This window comes from Acanthochromis polyacanthus, chromosome 11 (assembly GCF_021347895.1).
Source record: "Acanthochromis polyacanthus isolate Apoly-LR-REF ecotype Palm Island chromosome 11, KAUST_Apoly_ChrSc, whole genome shotgun sequence".
Taxonomy (NCBI): domain Eukaryota; kingdom Metazoa; phylum Chordata; class Actinopteri; family Pomacentridae; genus Acanthochromis; species Acanthochromis polyacanthus.
The window spans coordinates 9,386,861-9,410,363 of NC_067123.1; the positions used below are offsets into that span (position 1 = coordinate 9,386,861).

Below are 23,503 nucleotides of genomic sequence, written 5' to 3' on the forward strand. Positions count from 1 at the left end.
TAAGTAGGTGTGTGCACATGAGTAAATGCAAGAGTTTGTGGATAAAAGCACACTAGCCTTGATGACGTTGAAGCCACACTTGTTGTCATCCACAACCTCAGGCTGTAGAGCACCATCAGCTGTCCTCTCATCAGTTCTTTGGGGGATTGGAATTCAGAAGCATTCCATCATCTCAGTCTCCTCCTCAATGCTCACACCATAGTTGGACAGACGATACACAAAGAAAACAAACACAAGGTTAATGTTTCATGAAACCAAAAACAACTCCTTGCAATTTGCATATATTTGTCAACATTTAAATCATTTTAATTGTTCCCAACAAATGTCTTCTCTTAAGAGTCTCTGTGAAGACAACTACTAAACAGATTTCTTATTCCTCATGGATTCTAAATTAACCATACTTAATTTTACATTAAATACATTGTGAATCAAGAATCAAAGGAGTATGTATGTAAATCTATTGATAGTTGAATAACATCCTGCTGTTTCTCCTTCTCTCTCACACACTCAGACACTTATCACCATGGCTCCTCCTCTTAAGTCTCCACCACTTCCAGTCTGTACTGGACCTCAGAGTGAGACCATCCAACCTCAACTACCTCTAAAAATCAAATTAACCTCATGCAAAAAGCACCTCATTACCAGAGTAATAAGTCTTCAACCCCTCTTCTGCATCATCATTCTCAATAAGACTCCACATTGGTTATTCACAGTCTCCTCCAATGCAGTCACACACACATGCAGAAATAAACAACAGACAGAGAGAAACTGAACACCAATCAATCAGCCAATCTACTAACCCCTATATAAATCAGACTCTATTTTCCCCAATTCTAACAAACTTCATCCGAAAATTTCTTCCTCTGTTACTATTAATCATCAAGTATGTATGCATGCACATGCACACAGAATATCCTCACTGGTCTCTCCTCCTCCTCAGACTCCACAAAGGCTCAAATATAATTCTCAGATGTATATACATCCTCTATAAGGCTCAAACATATTATCAACTAAATAGTTCTCTTATAAGGCTCATAAGGTCTTACAAAATCATAAACGTCCCCCTGCAGAAGGGATCATTGGTATCAACACTGAGGTGGCAAACTCTCCTCACATGTCAACAACTCTTCTATAACCAATCACAGCCTCTCTATATTTATTTAATAAGAATTCTATTCTATATATATATATATCAGTTGCATACTACAGCCTTCCGGACTCAGCTGCAGCACCACACACACACAGACACACAGAACATTTAACATACAAAAACCACTAGCAACACTCAATTAAAGATAGGCTAAACCTCGCTTCCCCTCATTTAAAACTTTTAAACTCAAATTCAGAATGAAAGATTTCACACCAGTCAACAACCAATCCATCCACCACTGCCATCCGCATTATCAACACACAACATCTAACCCTGAAAACTTTATTGAGGTTTTCTTTCCCTGTGTGTGTTTCCTCTAAGATATTTTATCTATGATTATTGCAAACAGAATGTCCTCGCTGGTCTCGGACTCAGCAAAGGCTCATATGCTCATATCAAGTACAGAAACGTCCACCATGAGGCTCATATGTATTATCAATTTACAAAAGTCCTTTATAAGGCTCATTCATTTCATTTTATTACCAAATTTGCAAAAAGTCCTCAGTGGGGCTCATAAAGTTTAGCAGACAAAAGCTTATACGTCTTCGATATCAAAAATGTCTCTCCTTTGAATTATGAAAGCTCAACCTATATATATATATGTTTTCAACAAAAACTGACATATTTCATTCATACATTACAGCTCATCAGCCTCTCACATACCAACAGCACACGCACACGCAGACAGACGCAGACAGACGGAGCTGAGACAGAGCTGCAGAGACACAGACGCAACCGCCGGCACAAAAAATTATTCAAATTAAATGCAACCATTCAACCCAAACAAATCCACAAAATAAAACACATAGGCCTATTCAACATCACCCAAACACACAATCAGCATCCGACTCCAGAGTCAAATCATTCACACATATCCTAAGATGCATGCTTTCAGCCGCACCTTTTCTCTTCTTCTCTTTTCTCTTTATCACATCTTTTTCCTTACTACCTAAATTTGTGCTACTGTAGCGGTACTACGTTATGATTTATTGCTCTCGTTATTAATAATTGGGGCACCACCCTAGATCTCTAGGGAAAACATTAATATTAATAAAAAAATTAATATTCATAAAAATTTTGATCAATCTCATATCAAAAAGTCTTGAATCCTCGTTTAAATTGACCACATTCTACACAAAGAAACACAAGACTGTAATTTGGTCTATAATGAGATATTTATTAACTATTCTATGAAAATAATGACAAGTGAACTATGTACAAGGTAGATATGGTGTGTGTGTGTGTGTGTGTGTGTGTGTGTGTGTGTGTGTGTGTGTGTGTGTGTGTGTGTGTGTGTGTGTGTGTGTGTGTGTGTGTGTGATGTGTGCATGTGTGAGGGATGTGGAAGTATGTGTGAGAGAGAAGGAAATATGGTGAGGATTAGCCAGAGCTAACCTGACGAGGTAACCGGTAATTTGGATTAAGAATTCTAATGATTTGTAAAAGAATAAATTGATTAAATGAATTAAATGACCAAGCGGTTAGTACATCACCCATAGAATGGAATCAGAGCAAACTCAGCTGGAGTTATTGAAGTGAACCGTCATGGGGCTGGGACGTGTGAGGCCTTCAGATTATGCACACGGTCTGGACCTGCGGGTTCGGAACGGTGCGTCGTCGTTGTGGTGGCCTAGATGTCCTGCTGCGGGTTGATCGGTTCTGTGCACATGGACCTGGTTCGACAGGTCTCAGCTGAGTGTTGCTTGGCTTAAAAATGATGGTTCTCAGGCTTTAGCCAAGAAAAATGGGTGTTGATGAAAAACGGTCAAAATTAAGAAAAATAAATGCTGGTTCTGAATCGGTTCTTCAGATTAAACGAATAACGAGCAAAATGTCTCCTTAAGTTACAAAAATGTTAAAAGATAAATAGTTAACAAACTTAGATGGTGAGGGAATTTCAAAGATAGAAAAAAACGCGCTTTAGATAGAGAAAAATGAGAGAGACTTTGGTGGGCCTCTCAGGGCCAGATGAGGAAGAGAGGGTAAGGTACGTAAGAGGCAAGAGAGAGGGTGATGTGGGCTACGGCTGACTTTATCTGTGGGTCCAGCTAAGGGGAGGACCTGGGCGGAGAGAGAGAACTTTTAGGCGCGAGTCTGGTGGAATTTGGAATCTCTTTGTTCTCACAAAGTAGAGAAGAAAGAGGAGTCCAGAATGGATTAAAATATGATATTAAACGCGCAAAACACGATCTGTCTATCCCACCATATTCAGTTGTGTGAAAGAGACAGGCATGTTCCTAAATGTGTAGATTATTACATATGTTCATATTATGTGAATCATTTCATTCATAACTATATGTTTATGACATTAAAAATATGTATCACAGTGAAAATATAACAACAAGTCAGAGATTTGGTAACAGGTAAATACAATGGTCATCATTCAACCTAAATAGAGAGGAAATTCAGAGGTTAATTCTGGAATTCATTCCAAAATCATAGTATCCTGGGGAAGAAATGATTAACATCACAAATTAATAAATCGACTTCTATCAGACATGCAAATATGATCTTCAAATATGTCATAGATGAAACACTGTGAGTAACTGTGGTAAATCTGGAAAAACCAAATGCATATAGAAATATTAATTTGGCAAGTGTTTTTGTTTAAGTTCAGTTCCAGTCTCTTTGTTTCAGTCAAAGAGAGAGAGAGGGTGACTCCAGCCTTCTGCCATAAAGTTTTACGACTTGTTATCTGATCTGTGGAATGCAGAGACGTCTCCGACTGAGGGTCTCCTAAAGCTGAAAAGGGATTTTAGCATGAAAGTTCATTAAACAAACGTCCATAGCATATAATTGAAAGTCATTGTCTTTTAAAAAGAAGAAGTTATTCCAGGGGTTTAAATGTTCACAGGAGCTCCATCCTTCTGTGAATGAAAACCTACAGAAATACAAATGTCTCAATCCTCCTATAGAGATGGGTGTTGGTCAGTGCTGGAGAGAGAGACAGCTTATCTGAGTTTTGATCAGCTCAGGAATTCCAGGGCCTTTGCAGTCTTGCTACACTACCATGGAGCATAAATAACTCAGTCAAAAGCTACTTTAGGAAACCATACGTCTACGGCCGGAACTTTAAAGTGCTTTATCTATGACTAAAGTAAATCTACACCCCCAGTTCCCTTTCTCTTTTTATGGAACTGACCTACTACATGTGCTCACATATAATAGGTTTTCGGCCAGTATACTAAACTGCGTCTAAGAGGGCTTTTAATCCAGATTTGCGGCTTTCCATTCCTCTATATTATCCTATTTCCTTTATTTTCCTTTAGGCCTCTTATTCTCTTCTCATGTCATCCCTTCTTCTCTATTTTTAGTTCGCCAATTGACCTTTGGGCCCCAAAGGTAAATCTACTCTATCCTCTTTTATTTTTAAACGCCAATTTTGACCACTCAGCCAACGTTCACATAAAGCGTCTAACTCCCTCATGTCTTACCGTTAACAAGATTCAGGCCTGTCCTGTTACACTTGCATGGTCTTTTAGCTTGCTCCATTGTTACTTGTTCTGCTATTCTACATTTAACCATTTCACTCTAACATCTATTTCTCTTTCTTCAACTTTTATTCTCTTATCCCAACTTTTTCTATCTACTCTATTCTATTCCCCACAATTTTTATGCGCAATAAACCCCAATTTAGACCGAACATCGCTCCAAACACCCATGCACCACAGGACACCAGCGCACTGAATTCTTGACAGTGCAGCGCATCAGCCACAGCACCCATGAGCACATCAGCATCCCAAATAAAGTGAGAACCAGCTCACCCGACGTCGTATCAGGACGGAGAAAAGCGACCAAGGGGCTGCCGGCTGTCGAAGAACACCGCCTCTGATCCTGTTCGTGACGCCAAATTTGTCGTTGTTTCTCTCTCTGGTGTCCATGATGTGCAGGTGAAGGAGAAAATGTCCGTGACACTGACCTTCTTTAAAAGTATTTTATTAAAAGAAAGAGCAGCATCAGTACAGACAGAACCTGCCTGGAAGGAGCCGGCCAATTGAATCCTCCTTGCTGGACAATAGCCAGCGATCACTTTTATAGGTTTTCAACATATAGGAGGGGTCAAAACAAATGGTTCTTTATTGCCTACCATATGGGGAAAGCAGAGAGCATCCCCAAACAAACCCCCCATGTCTACAACAGCTGAAGAATCCCTAAATCAGTATTTTGGACCGAAGAACCCTCATAAAAACACCTCCAGCAGGGCTCTGTAAACAGGAGAACACTTTCCCATGGCATGGGTTGAATGTAATGCAGATTCCATCTGTGGTCAGAGACACCTGAGCAGACACTACATATAACAAGCAACTCATATCAAATACTAGAACAAACAAAACAGATTCTATACTACTAACTTATTAGTTAATACATGTAACAGATCAGATACCACAATAGTAAATGTCAGAGAGTATACTAATGTATGTGTGAGAGTACGAGAGTATGATAGTAAGTACAAGAGTTTGATAGTAAATGTAAGAGGGTTAGATAGTGAATGTAAGAGACTATACAAAGATATGTGTGAGAGTTTGATGGTGAATGTAAAAGCAAGTATGATTTATTTCTCAAGGGGCCTCCCATAGTGTTGAGTTTCTCTTCAGTCAAACAGTTTTCAGCATTCAGTCAGATCAGCAGCATTTTATTTGACAGAACTGATCTGCTGCTGCTGTTTAAGAAGCTCCAACTGTTTCTGCTTTACATGACGACACTCTTATGTTTTATTATCATATTGTGAGTCCTGCTAGTAGATCTGATACCAGGAGCAATGTTAAGGCTGTAATTAACTAAATGAACAGTACAAAATATATTTAAGTATAGTAGAAACGTATGTATTCTAACACAGCCACACAAGATACAAATGTAAGAATATAAAATGATTCCCAAAATCTCATTTAATGACAAAATTATACACTCAGATCCATTTAAAGCAAGCTCCTAATTGACTCTTTTGGTCCTCCATAGTTCACTCTGAGGATCTGGAGGTTTGAACCACTAGAGGGAGCAGCTCACCACAGAAACTCACTGAACAGCAGTGAATCCATCCATCCATCCATTCTCTATATACCGCTTTATCCTCACTAGGGTCGCGGGGGGTGCTGGAGTCTATCCCAGCTGACTCGGGTGAAGGCAGGGGACACCCTGGACAGGTCGCCAGTCTGTCACAGGGCTACATATACAGACAAACAATGACACTCACATTCACACCTACAGGCAATTTAGAGTACTCCATTAACCTCAGCATATTTTTGGACTGTGGGAGGAAGCCGGAGTGCCTGGAGAAAACCCATGCATGCACAGGGAGAACACGCAAACTCCATGCAGAAAGATCCCAGGGTCAGGCTGGGATTTGAACCAGGGATCTTCTTGCTGCAAATCCAAAGTGCTAACCACTGCACTGTGCAGCCCACAGCCGTAAAACCACACTTCGATATTTTGTATCAGAACTGTTTTAAATTATAGTAAAGTCATAAATAACAGGACAAAAGAGTAAGATATTAGTTCATCACACAACCTTCAGCATGAATCTGTACTACTGTAGTTTCGTGACCTCCCAGAAAATTCATAAATTTCTGCACATCATATCACATTCGAATATAAATCACTTTGAACAGTCTAAGCAGCAGAAGATTAAATACTGTTGTCATCAACTATAACATGAAGAACTTCCAAATGAAATCCACAGCTCTTCCATCAAATTGGCTAAAATAAGCAGATTCCACTTTCACTTTCGTTCATAACTTCAGTTGATGAGTTTAACCCGGATTTAAGTGACGCTTAGGCCCAGAATGAATTCTCATTGGTTCAGATGGAGAACGTTAACACCCTCCATGTTTTCTCCTCATTTCAACTCTGACAGTCAGTCAGGACGCAGGGTTTTTATGTGGCCAGGCTCTCAGTTACTCATAGATATAAAGATTTAGCTCAAACAGAAGAAAATGAAGATCCTCGTTTTAATGTTCCTCTTGGGAATAGGCGGAGTGACGGCAGGTAAGTTATTTCTGTTTTTATTTTTATTTAAATCGGGTCACTAAAAAAAGCTTCGTGCCTTTATCGAAATATGAATTTAAGGCTCTTTGCTTGTCTGTGAATATTTATTTTATGGAACTTATAGGATGTTCTTCATTTATTGATATCACAATAGTGTATTTTTTCGCTCCTTTCTAAGAACGAAATGGTCCTAGCAGTGTCTGGCGAAAGTGCAAAAAAAATTATGCAGCACCAAAGTCCAACTCACAACACACACACGCACATAAACAAAACGTGTGTGTGTACATATTTTATAGGTCTGACGAAATTAGTACGTTAACGTGGATTAATCCATCGTCATGGTTAATCAGATTATAATTTTTAATGCAATTAATGCATCTGCAGCGCAGAATGACTCAATATCCCTGAAAAGTCTCTAGCAACGCATTTGATGGATCCTTCTATTTCACTAGCGCAGCTTTTCCAGTGTTTTATTAGTATTAATCGCACAGTCTGAGATATGTAATTGATTAACAGCAACACTGATTATGATGCATTATTATTTTTGAGCAGAGAGAGCAAATTACATAAAACTCACACTCAGTGTGTTCGTGGTCAAAAATGGCCACCCCGTTTGCATTCTCAAAATGCTTAAAAATTAATTTTTTTTAAAAAAGTCTACTTTTATCAGCTTAATTATTCAAATTTGAATCAGTTCTTATCATGAAAACCAAAATTTCATTCAAATTCAGAATTATAACCCTTTAAATGCCTTTTAGATCACATAATGCCAATGATCTAAAAGGGGAGAAAGGCATAAAATCACATTTTTTAACCAAACAATACATGCTACCTGATGAGCAGTGTCAATGATTTTTATGCATCATAAATTTTTTGTACAGTGACCAAAAAACTAAAAAACTCACACTCAGCTTGTTCGTGGCCAAAAATGGCCACCCCCTGTTTGCATTCTCAAAATGCTTTAAAATTACTATATATTAAAATATTTTTCCACTTTCACCAACTTGATTTTTTAAAATTTGCATCAGTTCTGTCCATCCATCCATTCTCTATACACCACTTTATCCTCACTAATGTCGCGGGGGGTGCTGGAGCCTATCTCAGCTGACTCGGGCGAAGGCAGGGGACACCCTAGACAGATCAGGGGACTCATTTATAAAGCTTGCGTACGCACAAAACAGGGCTAGAAAGTGGCGTACGCCACTTTCTACGCAAAGGTTGTGATTTATAAAAACAAACTTGGCGTGAGAATGTGCGCACCAGTGCGCCAACCTTGATTCTTGATGCTTCCTTACGCATAAAACAGGGCGTAAATCACAAACTTTGCGTAGAAAGTGGCGTACGCTGTGTACGTTGTGATTTCTAAAACAAACTTGGCGTGAGAATGTGCGCACCGGTGCGCCAACTTTAACGCTTGCTTAAGCACATTTTGGAGACAGAGGGAACGGCAGTGCCGGAGGGTGAAGTGGTGAATTGAAACTAGATTGATCTCAAACCTTTATTGTTATCACATATTAGACTTGTAGAGCCGGATAATCATAAACCCTCATTGTTGTAGATGTTCATATGGGAGATGCCAGCGTGTCGTCATTTGCTATAGTCACGTGGTACAAGACTGCTACTGGTTGGCAAGAACCGGCAGTAACATAACGGCTTGCTACGAGAACGGTATCGGGTTTGAAACAAATACGTAAAGTTATCGCTTTTCATGAATGAAATTGCACATGTATTTACCACAATGGTAATAGCATGTGTAGTTGTTGGCTGTACGAAGCATTTTGAGAAGGGATCAGGCTTGGAATTTCACCGAATACCGATTTCAGGAGAGAGAAGATGGCAGTGGCTTCAGCCATCAACAGGAAAAATTGTACCCCAGTAAGCAGCAGAGATCGTGTTTGTGGCTCCCACTTTTCTTCAGGTAAACTATTCAACAGTTTAGCATGTTTAGTATGTCCAACTTTGAGCTTATTTACCAAAAGATATTGATTTAGTGTCGCATCCTTCGCGTGAAGCGATCTCTACACTTTCGGTTTGGTTCAGTGTTATCATGTGTTACTGATCACTTTTTAGGCGATGAAAGTATACTAAAGTCGAATGAAGTATATTCAATAACATCTCCTTAAGCCAGCAGCCTCCTATTTGTAACCATATTTGTTTCTGTATGCGTCTAGCGATCGTTTTTTTTAGAATTGTCCTCTTTTCGATCACCAATGCTGTGGGTCTGTTACTGTTGCATAGAAGCCATACTGCAGACAAAAAATACAGCAACTTCTTGACGTTTCTTTGACATCTTGTTGAAGATTAACAGAAGATATATTATTTTTAATTCATAATTATATATTTTTGGGTGGGTGAACTGCTCAGCGGTGTCAATCAAGTAAATATAAATGTCGGTGAAGGAAATGTCCGGCCAGAATGAAGGATCGTCAACCCACCCAGTCTTCAAATTGTAGGGATCTGGCAAGGTTGTACTGTTTCCCTGATATCTCAGCTTACTCACGTATATTTGTCGGGCCTCAGGTGATAAGGATTGAGCATAATCGGACAATTTCACGGAAGGATAGTTCGCATCAGCCATTGTTCCTCTGGTTCCTTTTGCCAACCAGCGCGGTAATCACGTGACTTCGTGACGTCACTGTTTGTAAACACTGGCATCTCCCATAGTGCGCCGTTTGGCCTGATACTGTATTTGCAGAACGATGTTCATATATTAACAGAGGCGGATTGAACGTTATTTCATTCGGTCGTTTGACCGAAGGGTTGGTCCACATCTGGGGCCGGTGCGGTGATCTTTATTAAATAATTTTGTTTACTGATCACCTGGTGCCGGTTTGGCTCATCGGGGAAAGCAGAAGACCCATTTGCAGGGGTGGTCTCCGACGCAGTGATCTGGGTTCGATTCCTGCCCGCGGCACTTTTATGCATGTCTTCCCCCTACTCTTCTCCTCATTTCCTGTCACTCTTCACTGCAACTATCACAGTAAAAAGGCAAAAAAAAGTAAAGAATTTTGTTTATTTATCCATATGCGGCCGAATGGTATGAGCGTCCAACCATTAATCAGCCCTGTACAGGCACGCAGGCACACATGCTTCACACCACAACCCCCGAGTGAAGATGAATTTGTCTATGTGAACCAAAAAATGTACATTCAATCAGTTTAGAAATTATTTGTACATCGGACATGATCATAACAAATTTAGTGGCAGGGTGGCCTGGGTTACACATGATTCATTCATCCTGACGCACAGCAGTGAAAAGACTGCCGGCCGGCGCTGCGTGAAATGCCGTGGATCCCGCAGCTTATTTATATACAGATACATTCATGAGTTACTTTGCATTGACCATTCATGGTAAAATGTGGGTGTGTTGTGGGTGGAATGTGAGGTGGATCCACCTGTGCAATCTTCCAACTGGTGTGTGATTTATCAAGAAATTGCATGCAGCTGTGCTTACGCAAAGTTTTATAAATCAGGGGCAAAGGGCATACGCCCGTTTCGTATTTTCGGCGTATGCAAACTTTAGTATGAATCCTACGCAATGTTTTATAAATGAGGCCCCAGTTCTGTCCATGAAAACTAAAATTTCATTCAAATTCAGAATTTTAACCCTTTAAATGCCTGTAATTAAACATAATGCTCATGATTTATAAAGGAAGAAAAGCACAAAATCACTTTTTTAAATAAAAATAATACATGCTGCCTGGTTATTTTTCCAATCATAATTGAAGCTAAATGTTTGTCAATAATTACGAGTATCAATGGTTTTTATGGATCATTAATTTTTTTGTGCAGTGACAAAAAACGAAGAAAAACTCCCACTCAGCATGTTCGTGGCCAAAAATGGCCACCCCCTGTTTTTACAAAATGCTGTAAAAAAAAATACCACATATTAATATTATTTTCTACTTTCAACAGTTAAGTTTTAAATTTAGAATCAGTCCTGACCGTAAAATTCAAAATTTCATTTAGCTTCAGAATTTTAATCCTTTAAATTTGATTTGAGAAATAAAGCACGGGACTTGATTACTTTGAACAACAACATGGACTTTGATAGAGAACAAGAGAACTAAAGTAGGGTGTGTGTGTGTGTGTGAACGTTAAATAGTGTGTTTCAATGAGTGTGTGTGTGTGTGTGTGTGTGTGTGTGTGTGTGTGTGTACGTGCATGCATGTGTGTGTGCATGCTCAACAGCGGCAGGATGTGCAAACCACAATAGAGTGGTCTTTGAAGACACATTTTCTACAGCTGGAGCAAGTGGATGCTGTTCTTCTGAAGGTGCACAGTTCACACCTTCTCCTCATTTTGCTGGTGGCCTGTGGGTCACGATCTGATTCGGACTGCTGTATCTCAGCAACAATGGTAGCAATGGCTTTTGAGCGTGGAGGACAAGGCCATCTTGCAGTTTCTGGGGACACCAGCATGTGCCCCAGCTCTTCCAGGAACACTCTGCATTGGTAGGTTTTAGAGGACTCCCACTCAGGATGGACAGAGTTCCACAGGACAGAGGCATTGTATACTGAGATATCCAGGAGTTTTTAGAAGAGCGCTAGTGGTCAGTAGGGTTGGACCCGAATATTCGAATATTCGTTGGCTACGGCGGTATCCGGATATTAATTTTGGTATCCGAATAGCCCCCCCCCCCCCCCCCCCCCCCAGACGAAAATATTCGGAGCTCGTCTCTTCCCTTCGGCCCACTTCGACTCATCCCGCCGTGTTCTTCGGCTCATCTCGCTTCTCTTCGTTGCATAAACACATGCTGAAGACCTCCATTGTTTGGGCCGTCTCCGCCATAAGCACCCATCTGTGTTCCGCGCTCCGGTCAGACGGTGATTTCTGTTGCGTTGCACGCTCACTTCCGCTTTTGATGACGTATCGTGCTCAGACAATTCGTCGACGCGTCGTTAGTTGCAGCCCTACTGAAATGGTCAAAAAAAAGGAAAGCGAAGTGGACACAAATGGCCACCATAGAGACCAGAGGGTTAAGGCATTAGTTTATCAGCTCAGGAAACAACAGACCAATTACGTACAAGTTCAGCCATCCCATGTGACAATACTCAGTCAATGAATTGGTCTCTGCATTCCAGCCTAAACATCGCAGCTGAGTTCAGAAAACAGGTGGGGGACAGACGAGAGTACAGACAAAAGCAAGAAAAGCACTCGAGAGTGCAGTGCTCTGCCAAGACTGTTTTTTCCTTAATTTGTGTATTCAAAAATCACATCAACATAGAATCTGGCCATTTAATATAGATCGACCCACAAACTAAATAAAAAAAAAAACATGCCTTGTATGAGCACAGGCATGTGTTGTGCATGCATACGTTGTGTAGTACAGATGCCGAATTGCGTCACCTAAATATGCATCGGATCGAGTGAATTGATGCAGGTAACTGAAAGAGCATTCACATGTCATGATTACGGCGACGCCGTGCTGGCCACTATATCTTGCAATGGAAAATCCTTAACAAATCCGTGGATCCAGACTGTAAGCTGCATCACTGCCAAAATCTAATGAAGTGGTCCTTGTCTCATTTCTGACCTTCCCTGAAAATTTCATCAAAATCCATATGTCCGTTTTAGAGTAATGTTGCACAGGACAGACAGATTCACAGACTCACAGACAAACGTACACTGATCGTCACATAACTCCACTGTGTTCCTTGGCAGAGTAATAAACAAATCAACACTGAGAGGAAAGTCATCCTGCACATGTTGACTATATTTGGATCAATATACAGCTATAAGCCAGCTTCTTAACTATGAATATAATCCAAACTAAATATGGTTCCAGACTCACCAATATGCTCCAGATGTATTTAAGAACGACCCTGACACCACTCAGTGTGTGAATGTGTGTGTGAATGGGTGAATGTGACATATCTTGTAAAAAGCGCTTTGGGTACCTTGCAGGTATAGTAAAGCACTATATAAATACAGACCATTTACTATTTACCATGATTCAAAATACTGGCAGCTCAGTTCTCCCATCAAGCAGCAGGGATATAAGGGGAGTGATACAAGTGAAAAAAAAATGTAAAAATGTTCAACTGTTTAAATCTTTTGAGATTTAGGTATTGTTAAAGATGCATATAAGTTGGTCCAGGTTTTTCAGTCATTATTTTTTTTCAAATTCTACACTTTATTTTAGGATGTACAGTTATATCAAGAGTTATTTAATAAATGTTGTCAAAATGTTTTTGAACCGTACTGAATTTACTTGATTTGACAGTCAGTTATTGGTTCAAAGGAAGGACAAAAGATGGAGATGACTCAAGACAAATTAAAGTTAAATTAAATTTATTAAAGAAACTGAGTTACATGTGAAGTCAGGACATCAATAGTGTGTGCAGTGAATGGATGTGTGACCATGTGTACGAGAGAACAAAACAGCTCAAAACAAACCAGCCGAACCAGATCATAGGGAAACCAAGAGGAAATGGAAGATGAGCCACATTGCCAGCTAAAACACCAGTTTATATAGGAGCCAACCCAGGTGTCAGCCATCAGGTGAGCAGTCTACCAAGGTGTCAGCTATTATGGCCAATTAGCCACTCTCTCAGCTCCTAGCAACCAGTTGAATAGGAACAGGTCCTGAGGCCTTGGAGCTGTCACAACATGCAGATGCTAAATAAACGGAGATAAATAAATGGGGATTCAAATATTCAGATCTCAAAATAAATATTCGGATACCACCATCACAACCGAATATTTCGATATTTGGATCCAGCACTACATATATCACACTAATTCAAGTTAGACATTAAGATTTTCTGGACTTTTGCTTTAATACATTTTCTCTGACTGGACTTCTTTGACTTTCAGTTGAATACCCTTGTGCTAAACAGCATGTTGGCCCTCTTTTTGAACACAAACAAACCCCCAAAGATGGAACAGTCGACCAACATACAGTAATATGCACAATTTACTGGAAGGAGTTTTCTTTTCACCAAAGCACAGGTGTTCAATAAACATGTTAAGTCTAAATGCAAATATATTCTGTTCTTTCTTGAATCTGTTTGCTCATGCATAATAAAATGCGATTAATACAGATTGAAAATTAATGATATGTAATCGTGATTAATCGAAATTAATCCAGAGCAACGGTGTGATTAGTATGATTAAACTTTTTAATCATTTGGCAGCACTAATATGTGTGTATATGTGTGTGTGTGTGTGTGTGTGTGTGTGTATATATATACACATGAGAAAATGGACCCTCTGAAAGAATTTTTTGTACACACATGGTGCGCTTACAGCCATGTTTCTTGTATAAAAAAAGAAGTTAACTGCAAATGTTCCAAACTAAACAGATGAAAAACACATTATCATTGTTAAGTTGGTATTTTAGTGGTAGTAATCATGACTGTTGTATTAGAAGTTATGTAAACATACCTTGTTGTTAAAAACCTCAGGAAGAGCAAACCCAGTCGTCATAACCTTAGTATTAGACATACACTTAATGGGACAGGATATAATCACATAGATTATAACTTGTTGAATATACAACAGAATATTAAAATCATGTATTATTTTGACCGAGTTTGGTGATTTCTTTCTCAAGCAATCATGACGAATGTTAACTATTAACTACTAATAAATGTCACCCTAACTGGATACTAGAGTATCAAGTATTTGGATGATTAATATTTGTTTTCAGAAAAGTATATTATTTGAGTCAGAAAATTCAAAAATGTTAAATACTCTAAACTGGACATCAGTTTTTGTGTTTATCTACAGACTGCATGACATTCTTATGGTGTCTGTAAAGTATTGTAGTTCTCTTTGGTGCCATGTTCAGCAAAATAAAATAATCAATGATTTACAAAGTTGTAATTCTGAAACATTATCCTTCTCTTACAGTGACTCACTCTATGAAGTATTTCTACACTGGGTCTTCAGGAATCCCCAACTTCCCAGAGTTTGTGTCTGTTGGTTTTATTGACGATGTTCAGATTACTCATTGTGACAGCAACACCAACAGAAACGTACTGAAGCAGGACTGGGTGAAAGAAGCCAAAGCAGAGGATCCACAGTACTGGAAGAGCAGCACTGAAAGATGTGTGGTTCGTCAGCAGACCTTTAAAGCCAACATTGAAACAGTAAAACAGCGCTTCAACCAAACTGGAGGTTTGTTTATGTTTTACTATATTTGTGACAGATTTATTTATTTATTTATTTATTTATTTTTATTTTTAACATTTTTGAACTGAACATGTATGGGAGGATTACCTTTACAAAAATATGGTCACCACACACTTACATATTATTTCCACACCTTTACATATTTACTGAAAGTCCGACCTTATGGGCTTCACATACTCAGTCCACTTTGACCAGATAGTATAGAACCTGTCCCTTTGAGTCCTGAGGGTAAAAGAAAGCTTTTCCATGGTATAGATTTCTTGAATTGTGCTAATCCAGTCTTCAATTGTCGGCGGGTCTGGTTTTAACCATTTCCTTGTTACAGCTTTCTTACTTGCTGCCAATAGTATCCCAAGCAACATTTCTTCCTTCTTTCTCCAGTCTATTACATTCACATTGCCCAAATACACATTTTCAAAGTTACAGGGTATTTTACTACCAAAAACATGATTAATATGCTCACATACCTGTGTCCAATAAAGTGTTATGACCGGACAATCCCAAAAAATATGGAAATGATTAGCCCCTGAGGACCCACAGGATCTCCAACAGAGATCACCACAACCCTGATGTCTCTTTTGAATAGGTGTAGTAAAAAACCTAGTAAGGTTCTTCCAACAAAACTCTCGCCACGTGTTGGAACCTGTAGTGACCCATTGCAGTCTACATAAGTTCGTCCAACTTTCACTTGAAATTTCAATGTTTCCTTCCTTTTCCCATCTTCTCTTAATGTAGTCCGTATTGGCCTGTTTACCTTGTTGAATGGCTTTATATACTTTAGATATTATTTCTTTTGAGGAAATGTTGTAATTAATGTTAGAAAAGTCTGGAAGAACCTCAAGTTACCTTCATCCCATGATGTTTTTATATTCTGATCAAAATAGTGTCTAACCTGTAAGTATCTATAGAAATCACCCTGGCCTAATCCAAATTTGTTTTGTAGGAATTCAAAACTCATAAACGGCCCCTTGTGGACAAAAGAATAATAGTTAGTAAGTCCCTTTGAGACCCAACTTTTAAATCTTTTGTCAAGTGCATTTGGCTTGAAGTCAGAGTCATACACACACCACCTGAGGATTCAGGACAGATTTTCCAAGTTACAAATTTGCATAACTCTATTCCACGAGTTCAAGAGAGATTCATACATAGGGTCATTCGTAAAGCTGGCATTAGTTTGCAGTTTTTTGTCAGCTAACAATGCCATTATTGGTATGTCCTTTATAACAGTCCCTTCAACATCTTTCCATCCTGCCAAATAAGTGGGTGAACACAATCCAATTAAAGGTCTAATTTGTGCAGCGTAATAATATTCCCGAAGCCAGGGAAGGCTTATTCCCCCTTTCTCTTTTGTCAATTGCAATGTCTGATATTTTATCCTTGCTCTTTTATTTTGCCAAATATATTTTGCCAGTAGTCTGTCCCACTCATCAAAATGTTTTTGGACTATCTGAATTGGGAGGCATTGAAAGAGGTAAAGGAAACAAGGGAGGATACTCATTCTAATTGATTCTACCTGAGAATGTAGACCCAAAAAAGGGACATTATTCCATCTTTGTAAATCTGATCTTATTTTTGAAATTAGAGGCCCGTAATTGGCCTGAAACATTTCACATGGATCTTTTGTCAGTACAGTTCCCAAATATTTAATACTATTGGCATCCCATTTCCATTTGTATGTACTTTTAATTTTTGTAGGTGGATTGTAATTAAACTTTAAAACCTGAGTTTTGGTGATATTGATTTTATACCCTGAAAAAGAGCCATATTCATCCAATATTTTCATTAATTTGGGAAGCGACTGGGTGGGGTCCGTCAGAAATATTAATATGTCATCCGCGAATAGAGCCAATCTTTGCTCCCCTGATTTTAAAGTAACACCCTTAATTTCTGTACTCTGCCTCAACCATTGAGCTTGGGGCTCGATAAATAAAGAACAAAGTAAAGCTGATGCTCCACAGCCTTGGCGGGTTCCTCTTTCTAAAGAAATTGGTTTGGATAGGTCCCCGTTTATTTTAATCCTCGCAATGGGTTTGCTGTACAGTGCGGAGAATGTCCGTATTATGTCCGAGTGAAAGCCAAATGCGGCCAATACTTTATATAAGAATTCCCATTGTACTGAATCGAACGCTTTTTCTGCGTCTAAACCTATTAAAAGAGTTTTCAAATTATGTTGCCTGACATGTTTCATGATCAAAAGCACCTTTCTAATATTGTCCTGCGCCTGTCTTTGTCTAATAAAACCTGTCTGGTCTTTATTGATAAGTTCAGGTAAAATGACCTCTAAACGTTTACACAATATGGAAGTAAATAATTTATAGTCGATATTGAGTACACTCACCGGTCGATAGTTTCCACAGTCAAGTTTATCCTTATTCTCTTTGGGAATTATAGAGATAATAGCCTCTCTCCAGGAGGGAGGGATAGTTTTAGTTTCAAGTATACAGTTAAAAGTTTTCACTAATGTTGGTACCAACTTATCCTGCATAATCTTGTACCATTCAGAATTAAATCCGTCTGCACCTGGGGCCTTTCCATTTTTTAATCTCTTAATTGCTGATACAATTTCTTCCTTAGTTATTTTGGATGTTAGTTTCTTGTTCTGATCATTTGAGATTTTAGGTAAATTTAATGAAGATCAGAAGGTATCAGTTTCATTTGTACTTCTTAATTGTCGTTGAGTATATCATTTTTGGTAGTATTCTTTGAAACACTGTTGTATTTTTCCTGGCTTAGTTTCAATTTGGTTTGTTTCGGGATGTTTAATCTTAAAAATTGTTCTCTCTGCTTGCTGTTTCCTTAATCTGTATGACAATAGTTTTAATGCTTTCCCACCAGTATTGTAATATTGTTGTTTGGTGAAAAGTAACTTTTTTTGAGTATCCTGTATGTTTGTTTCATCTATCGCTTTCTTTACTGCAAGCATTTCTAATTTTATTGACTCTTGTGAAGAAACAGTGTTCTTTTTGTAATTTTTTAAGTTTATTCTCAAGATCTAATAATTTTTGTTTTCTGCGCTTCTTTATCGTAGACGAAATTGCAATAATTTTCCCCCGGAGCACTGCCTTTAGAGCATCCCGTAATATGACTGAAGAAACCTCCTGATTATCATTGTATTCTAGACAGGACTGAATTTCAAACTGTCATTTATTCTTAATTTCTTTGTCATTCAGTATACCAGCATTTAATTTCCAAAGAGTAGATTTGACTTTACCATTAAGATCAAGGGACAGATATACAGGACTATGGTCTGAGAGCGTACATGTACCAATGTGACAATTTACCAGGTGAAACGCATCATTTTTAAACATCAAGAACAAGTCTATTCTGGAGTAAACATTATGTGCTCCCGAGTAATGAGTGCATTCACGACTTGTCTGATTATTTTCCCTCCATATGTCTACAATTCCTACTTCTTTCATTAAATAGTTTTTTATTTTTTTATTCTAATTTGTTCCAAAGTATGAAACACACACACACTGTATTGTAACTGTCACTTTAAAACACTCATTACTAAATCAGAGGCTAATTTATGTGGCTATAATACATTGATAGTGTGTCTGTTCATCCCTCAGTAAAGAACTGACGTTATTTATTCATAAACTCCACTGGATTAGGTCAGAATAACTCTACTGAACTGATTTACAACACAGAGTAAAAATGATAACATTAGTTTCTGGTTTCTTAAACTGTGGAGCAGGACTGTAAATGTGAGATGTGCTGCTTCTGTTGGTCTTCATATGAGAGTAGAAACAGTGTTTTAATTAACCTCAGTGACAGGAGGACTTGGAAAACGTATCTTAAAGATCACAGAATTAAACTGTACTGACAAGCTTGACCCTCTCAAAGCAAATACACAGATTGGATTAAATCGACTTTACTTGCCTGCTGATTATGGAGTTAGAACAGTCTCATAATTCACAAATGCACACAGAAGAATTCACAAATGTAAACTGCAATCCACAAATGCACACAGAAGAATTCACACATGTGAACTGGGATTCACAAATGTAAACTGCAATCCACAAATAAATTAAGAAAGTTCACAAATGTATTTCTGCATTCACAAACTGCTTTTGTGTGTGAATCTTTTTGAGACTGCTCTGCCGTCAGCTCGATCCACAAATGCATTTTTTTCAACACGGAAGTTTCTGTAGCCAATCAGATGTCTCCCTCCTTTCAGCCAATCACAAAAACTCACTCCACGTGGGGGTGGGTGTACTGTTCAGCCAATCATATGAACGCGTCCGCACAGCGTTATACTTCACCGTGTCATTGGGCTGAAGAGTGAAGCTGCCCGTCGGAGAGACCATGGCGTCTGATGGGGACAATAGACCCTTTATTTGTTTACAAACATTGTGACGTTTTTTGTGGGCGGGGCTTATGCTGGAGGCAAAAGCTGAGCGAGAAGTCAAGCGGGACTGGGAGTATATAGTTTGCGCTGGGAGTTTGCAGCGCAAACTCGAGCATTTTTAACCCGTTAAACTTCAGTGTACCGCCGGCGGTACACTTACTAATTTGCATAGGAATTTAAAGAATGTCCGAAGACTGCAAACGCGATTATATAAACATTATACGCCGATGGAAAGCTTAGATTCTCATGAATCCGCCGGTATAAACCACTTTCAGATGTGATTACCACAGCGGATAATATAAACACATTTGTCCGACAAACAATGAATATTCATCCATCCGTTCTCTATACACGGCTTCAACGTACACAGCGCGACTCACATTTCCGGGTTCATTATTACACACAGATGAAAATATTCCACAAAAAACGGCCATAATCCAACCTTGGACATCCAGATGACACAAGCCAGTAAACTATTTTGTCCAAAACATGTCTTGAAGTCGGTATATAATCCACGAATCGGTCGTTTTCAAGGAAATGCACCTCGCGATGCGCGTCCAATATGCTCTGTATTTCTCGTCATATTTAACGGGTTATTGTTTTTGATTGCGGACGCGTGCATATGATTGGCTGAACAGTACACCCACCCCCACGTGGGGTGAGTTTTTGTGATTGGCTGAAAGGAGGGAGACATCTGATTGGCTACAGAAACTTCCGTGTTGAAAAAAATGCATTTGTGGATCGAGCTGACGGCAGAGCAGTCTCAAAAAAGATTCACACACAAAAGCAGTTTGTGAATGCAGAAATACATTTGTGAACTTTCTTAATTTATTTGTGGATTGCAGTTTACATTTGTGAATCCCAGTTCACATGTGTGAATTCTTCTGTGTGCATTTGTGGATTGCAGTTTACATTTGTGAATTCTTCTGTGTGCATTTGTGAATTATGAGACTGTTCTAACTCCATAGCTGATGCACTAACGAACAGGTACAATTCTCAGACAATTAGTCAACGAATCAGTTTATCAACGATTTGACAAGAATTTTGACCATAATATTATCATTTGCCTTTCAGTGAAATCAAATCAAATCAACTTTATTTATATGGCACTTTTCATACAGTACAGTAACACAAAGTGCCTCACAGAGGATAATGGAACATGAAACATTACCTTGCACTAATTCCTCTGAAGAATTTACTGCTCTTCTTATTTTTTGTATAATTTAAATTAAATATTGTTAAAATTTGATAAAATAAGAAAAATTAAGATTTTACTCTGGGTTCTAAGAGGTTGATTGGGATTTTCTCCGTTTTCTAAAATACTACACTGTAAACAATCAGAAAATTGGACCTAAATAGAGACTAGAATATTAAATATTTCGAAGAACTGCTATGATGTTATATTTATACATTAAAAGAAACACAAAACAGTTGATCAAACTTAAAATGCAAATCAAGTTTACAGATTTACAGAACTTTCACAAATATGACAAAGACCTACTGTGTGAATCACAAAGAGATAGTATTTTATAACATTTGCATCTATGATCACATCTTGTATTTTCTTTCTTTTGGGTTGTGAGATTTTCATTTACACTTTTTAGTTTTCTGACTTTTGTCATCAACAGTAAAAGGATAGATATTTGAGGGGCAGGGTTTCTCTCTGCTGCTCTTCTATTGGTCTGATAAACTGAAGTTTCCACAGACCTCTGACCTGTTAGCATTCATCCTGCAGCAGCCACTAACAGGAGAAACTCCACTTATTTCCACAATCGGTTTTCATCACTGATAAATGAAACCTTTCTGCTGACATTACAGAACCTTCTGGAAAACATGTCACTGTGTCTCCAGAACTCTGAGTTACTGACATTTATGAGCAGACACTTTTATTCAAATTTAACCAGCTACATCTGAGAACACTTTAACTTTAGTGTTTTCATGCCATTTTGGTAAAGACCTGAAATCCAACTAAACACCTAATCAGTGGAATAAATGTTGAAGTATTTTCTTGTTTCTTTTCAGTTCAGAAATGTGTTAAAGTGTAGATGACAGCCAGCATGTGTTGATTAGTTTGATCTGGTTAAAGCTCTGTTGTCACGCATCTAGGAGGTCAGACCCAAGCAGAGAGCACACCACCAAGGCTGGGTGAAATGAAGTGATTTTTATTGCTTCAGCAGGTGAATAGTGGAGGGAGGTGAGAGGAGACCTGAGTGCGGCGGTAGTGGTGAATGGGTTCCTGGCAGCTGGAGACAGACGAGGGCGGGGAGCCAATGGGTAGACAGGCGTGGGCGGTGTGGGTAACGTCGGACGCGTGGGGGGGGGGGTACGCCAGAGGGGAAAAGGGGCCAGTGGGGGCCAGAGATGGGCCGAGGCTGGAGGATCCAGGAAACGGCTGAGTAGGGGGCCCAAGGAGGATGGCTTGGTGCCGACGGAGTCCAGGAGGGGTTTGGAGGGATTTCGGGGAGACTGGCAGATCTGACAGGGTTCCAGGCAGCTGGGTCTTCTAATGGAGAAGAGAGCAGAAATACATGTTAGAATTGCTTATCTCTGAGAATCAGAGTGGCGAGAGAGCAAACTGACTACAGAGTCTGATTTAACAATCTGGCAGGGTGTGGAAGGTTCAGCCAGTCTTTATTGCAGTTGGTGTAATCATGGACATGAGCAGCAGCTGTCTGGGACCTGTGGTGAGGCTAATCACCTGAGTGGTGGCAGCTGTGAAGCCACACTCCACTCAGGTGAAGCGCTGAGGAGAGAGAGCAGAGAGAGAGGGAGTGGAGAGCAAGAGAGGGAGAGAAAAAGAGGAAGACGGAGAGAAAAGGAGGGAGACAGATAGGATGGGGTATTTGGGATGCCAGATAGGAATGGGGTGAGGAGAGAGCTCTGACATCTGTTCAGTCCTCTCCTGCTCTCCATCATCACCTATTCTGTGTCTTAATGTTCACATTCTCTGTGTAACTGATCTCATTTCATTATTTTTCTGTTTGTGCCGTCAGACAAGTGATTGAACAGAAACAGTGATTTGCGGCTCATAAATGCTGAGTAAAGCAGGAAAATCAAACCTCCTGTTCTGTTGTGCTGAGACACTGCTGTTATTCTGTACATTCATTAAAACCACATTGTTTCTTATCAACCTGTTTATTGACACACAAATATAACAGGACAATGATTATTATTAGTTTATATTTTAGTGTTTATTGATCAGTTATAGTTGGAGGATCTCCAGCAGGTGACATAAGTAAGTCCTAGTTACTAAACACAGTAAAAAGCAGAAAACATGTCAGTTACATGATCCAGTCGCTGCCAAAAAGTAAAACTACATTAGAGTCTGCTGACAGTTAAACTGAGCACTTCAAACAAACACTACATCCTCAGTAAAGCAGCGTTTTCTCCTCCTGAGAGCAGAGTTTTTCCTGCACGTTGTCCACATTGTATTAAAACATGCAGTAAATCCAGTAACAGTGTCTGTGCAGCAGCTTTCTGCCTCCTCTAACCCTCTCTGTGATCCACAATGCAGCTGTTGTCATCAAGCTGTGTTTGTGTTGAGTTTGTGCGGCGACTTGATGGTGATAAAACAGTGATTTAACAAACGTCTCAGCTCCACAGCGCATGAGTTAGAGTCTGTGTGGTTAGCAGGTCACCTTTATGAGCCACAATCTAATCACTGTTTAAGCTCATTGGTTTGATAACAGAGAGAGAAAAATAATGGAGTGACAGCAGCTCAACTGTGTTTGTTAAAATTCAGCAACGTTCTATGTGATGATGGAGAGCAGGAGAGGACTGATGGGAGGTTTAACCACATCAGACTGTTTGGTTGTTTTCTGAACTGAACAGGAACAAAATTATTTCATATTTTTTTCTTCTAATTACGTGTTTTGGTGTGT

General features: G+C 39.2%; 2 protein-coding genes across 4 annotated transcripts in view; both read left to right on the forward strand.

Annotated features, from left to right (window-relative positions):
* Window positions 1-23,503, forward strand: part of LOC110971776 (major histocompatibility complex class I-related gene protein-like) — a 153,096-nt gene that overhangs the window by 86,501 nt on the left and 43,092 nt on the right. The window lies entirely within an intron of this gene.
* The window catches only part of LOC110964532 (class I histocompatibility antigen, F10 alpha chain-like), a 70,454-nt gene continuing 53,957 nt past the window's right edge, over window positions 7,007-23,503 (forward strand). The window contains exons 1-2 of the mRNA XM_051956072.1: window positions 7,007-7,132; window positions 14,990-15,256. Coding sequence (XP_051812032.1) covers window positions 7,081-7,132; window positions 14,990-15,256 — 319 coding nt within the window. The 5' untranslated portion in view covers window positions 7,007-7,080. The remainder of the gene's footprint in view (window positions 7,133-14,989; window positions 15,257-23,503) is intronic.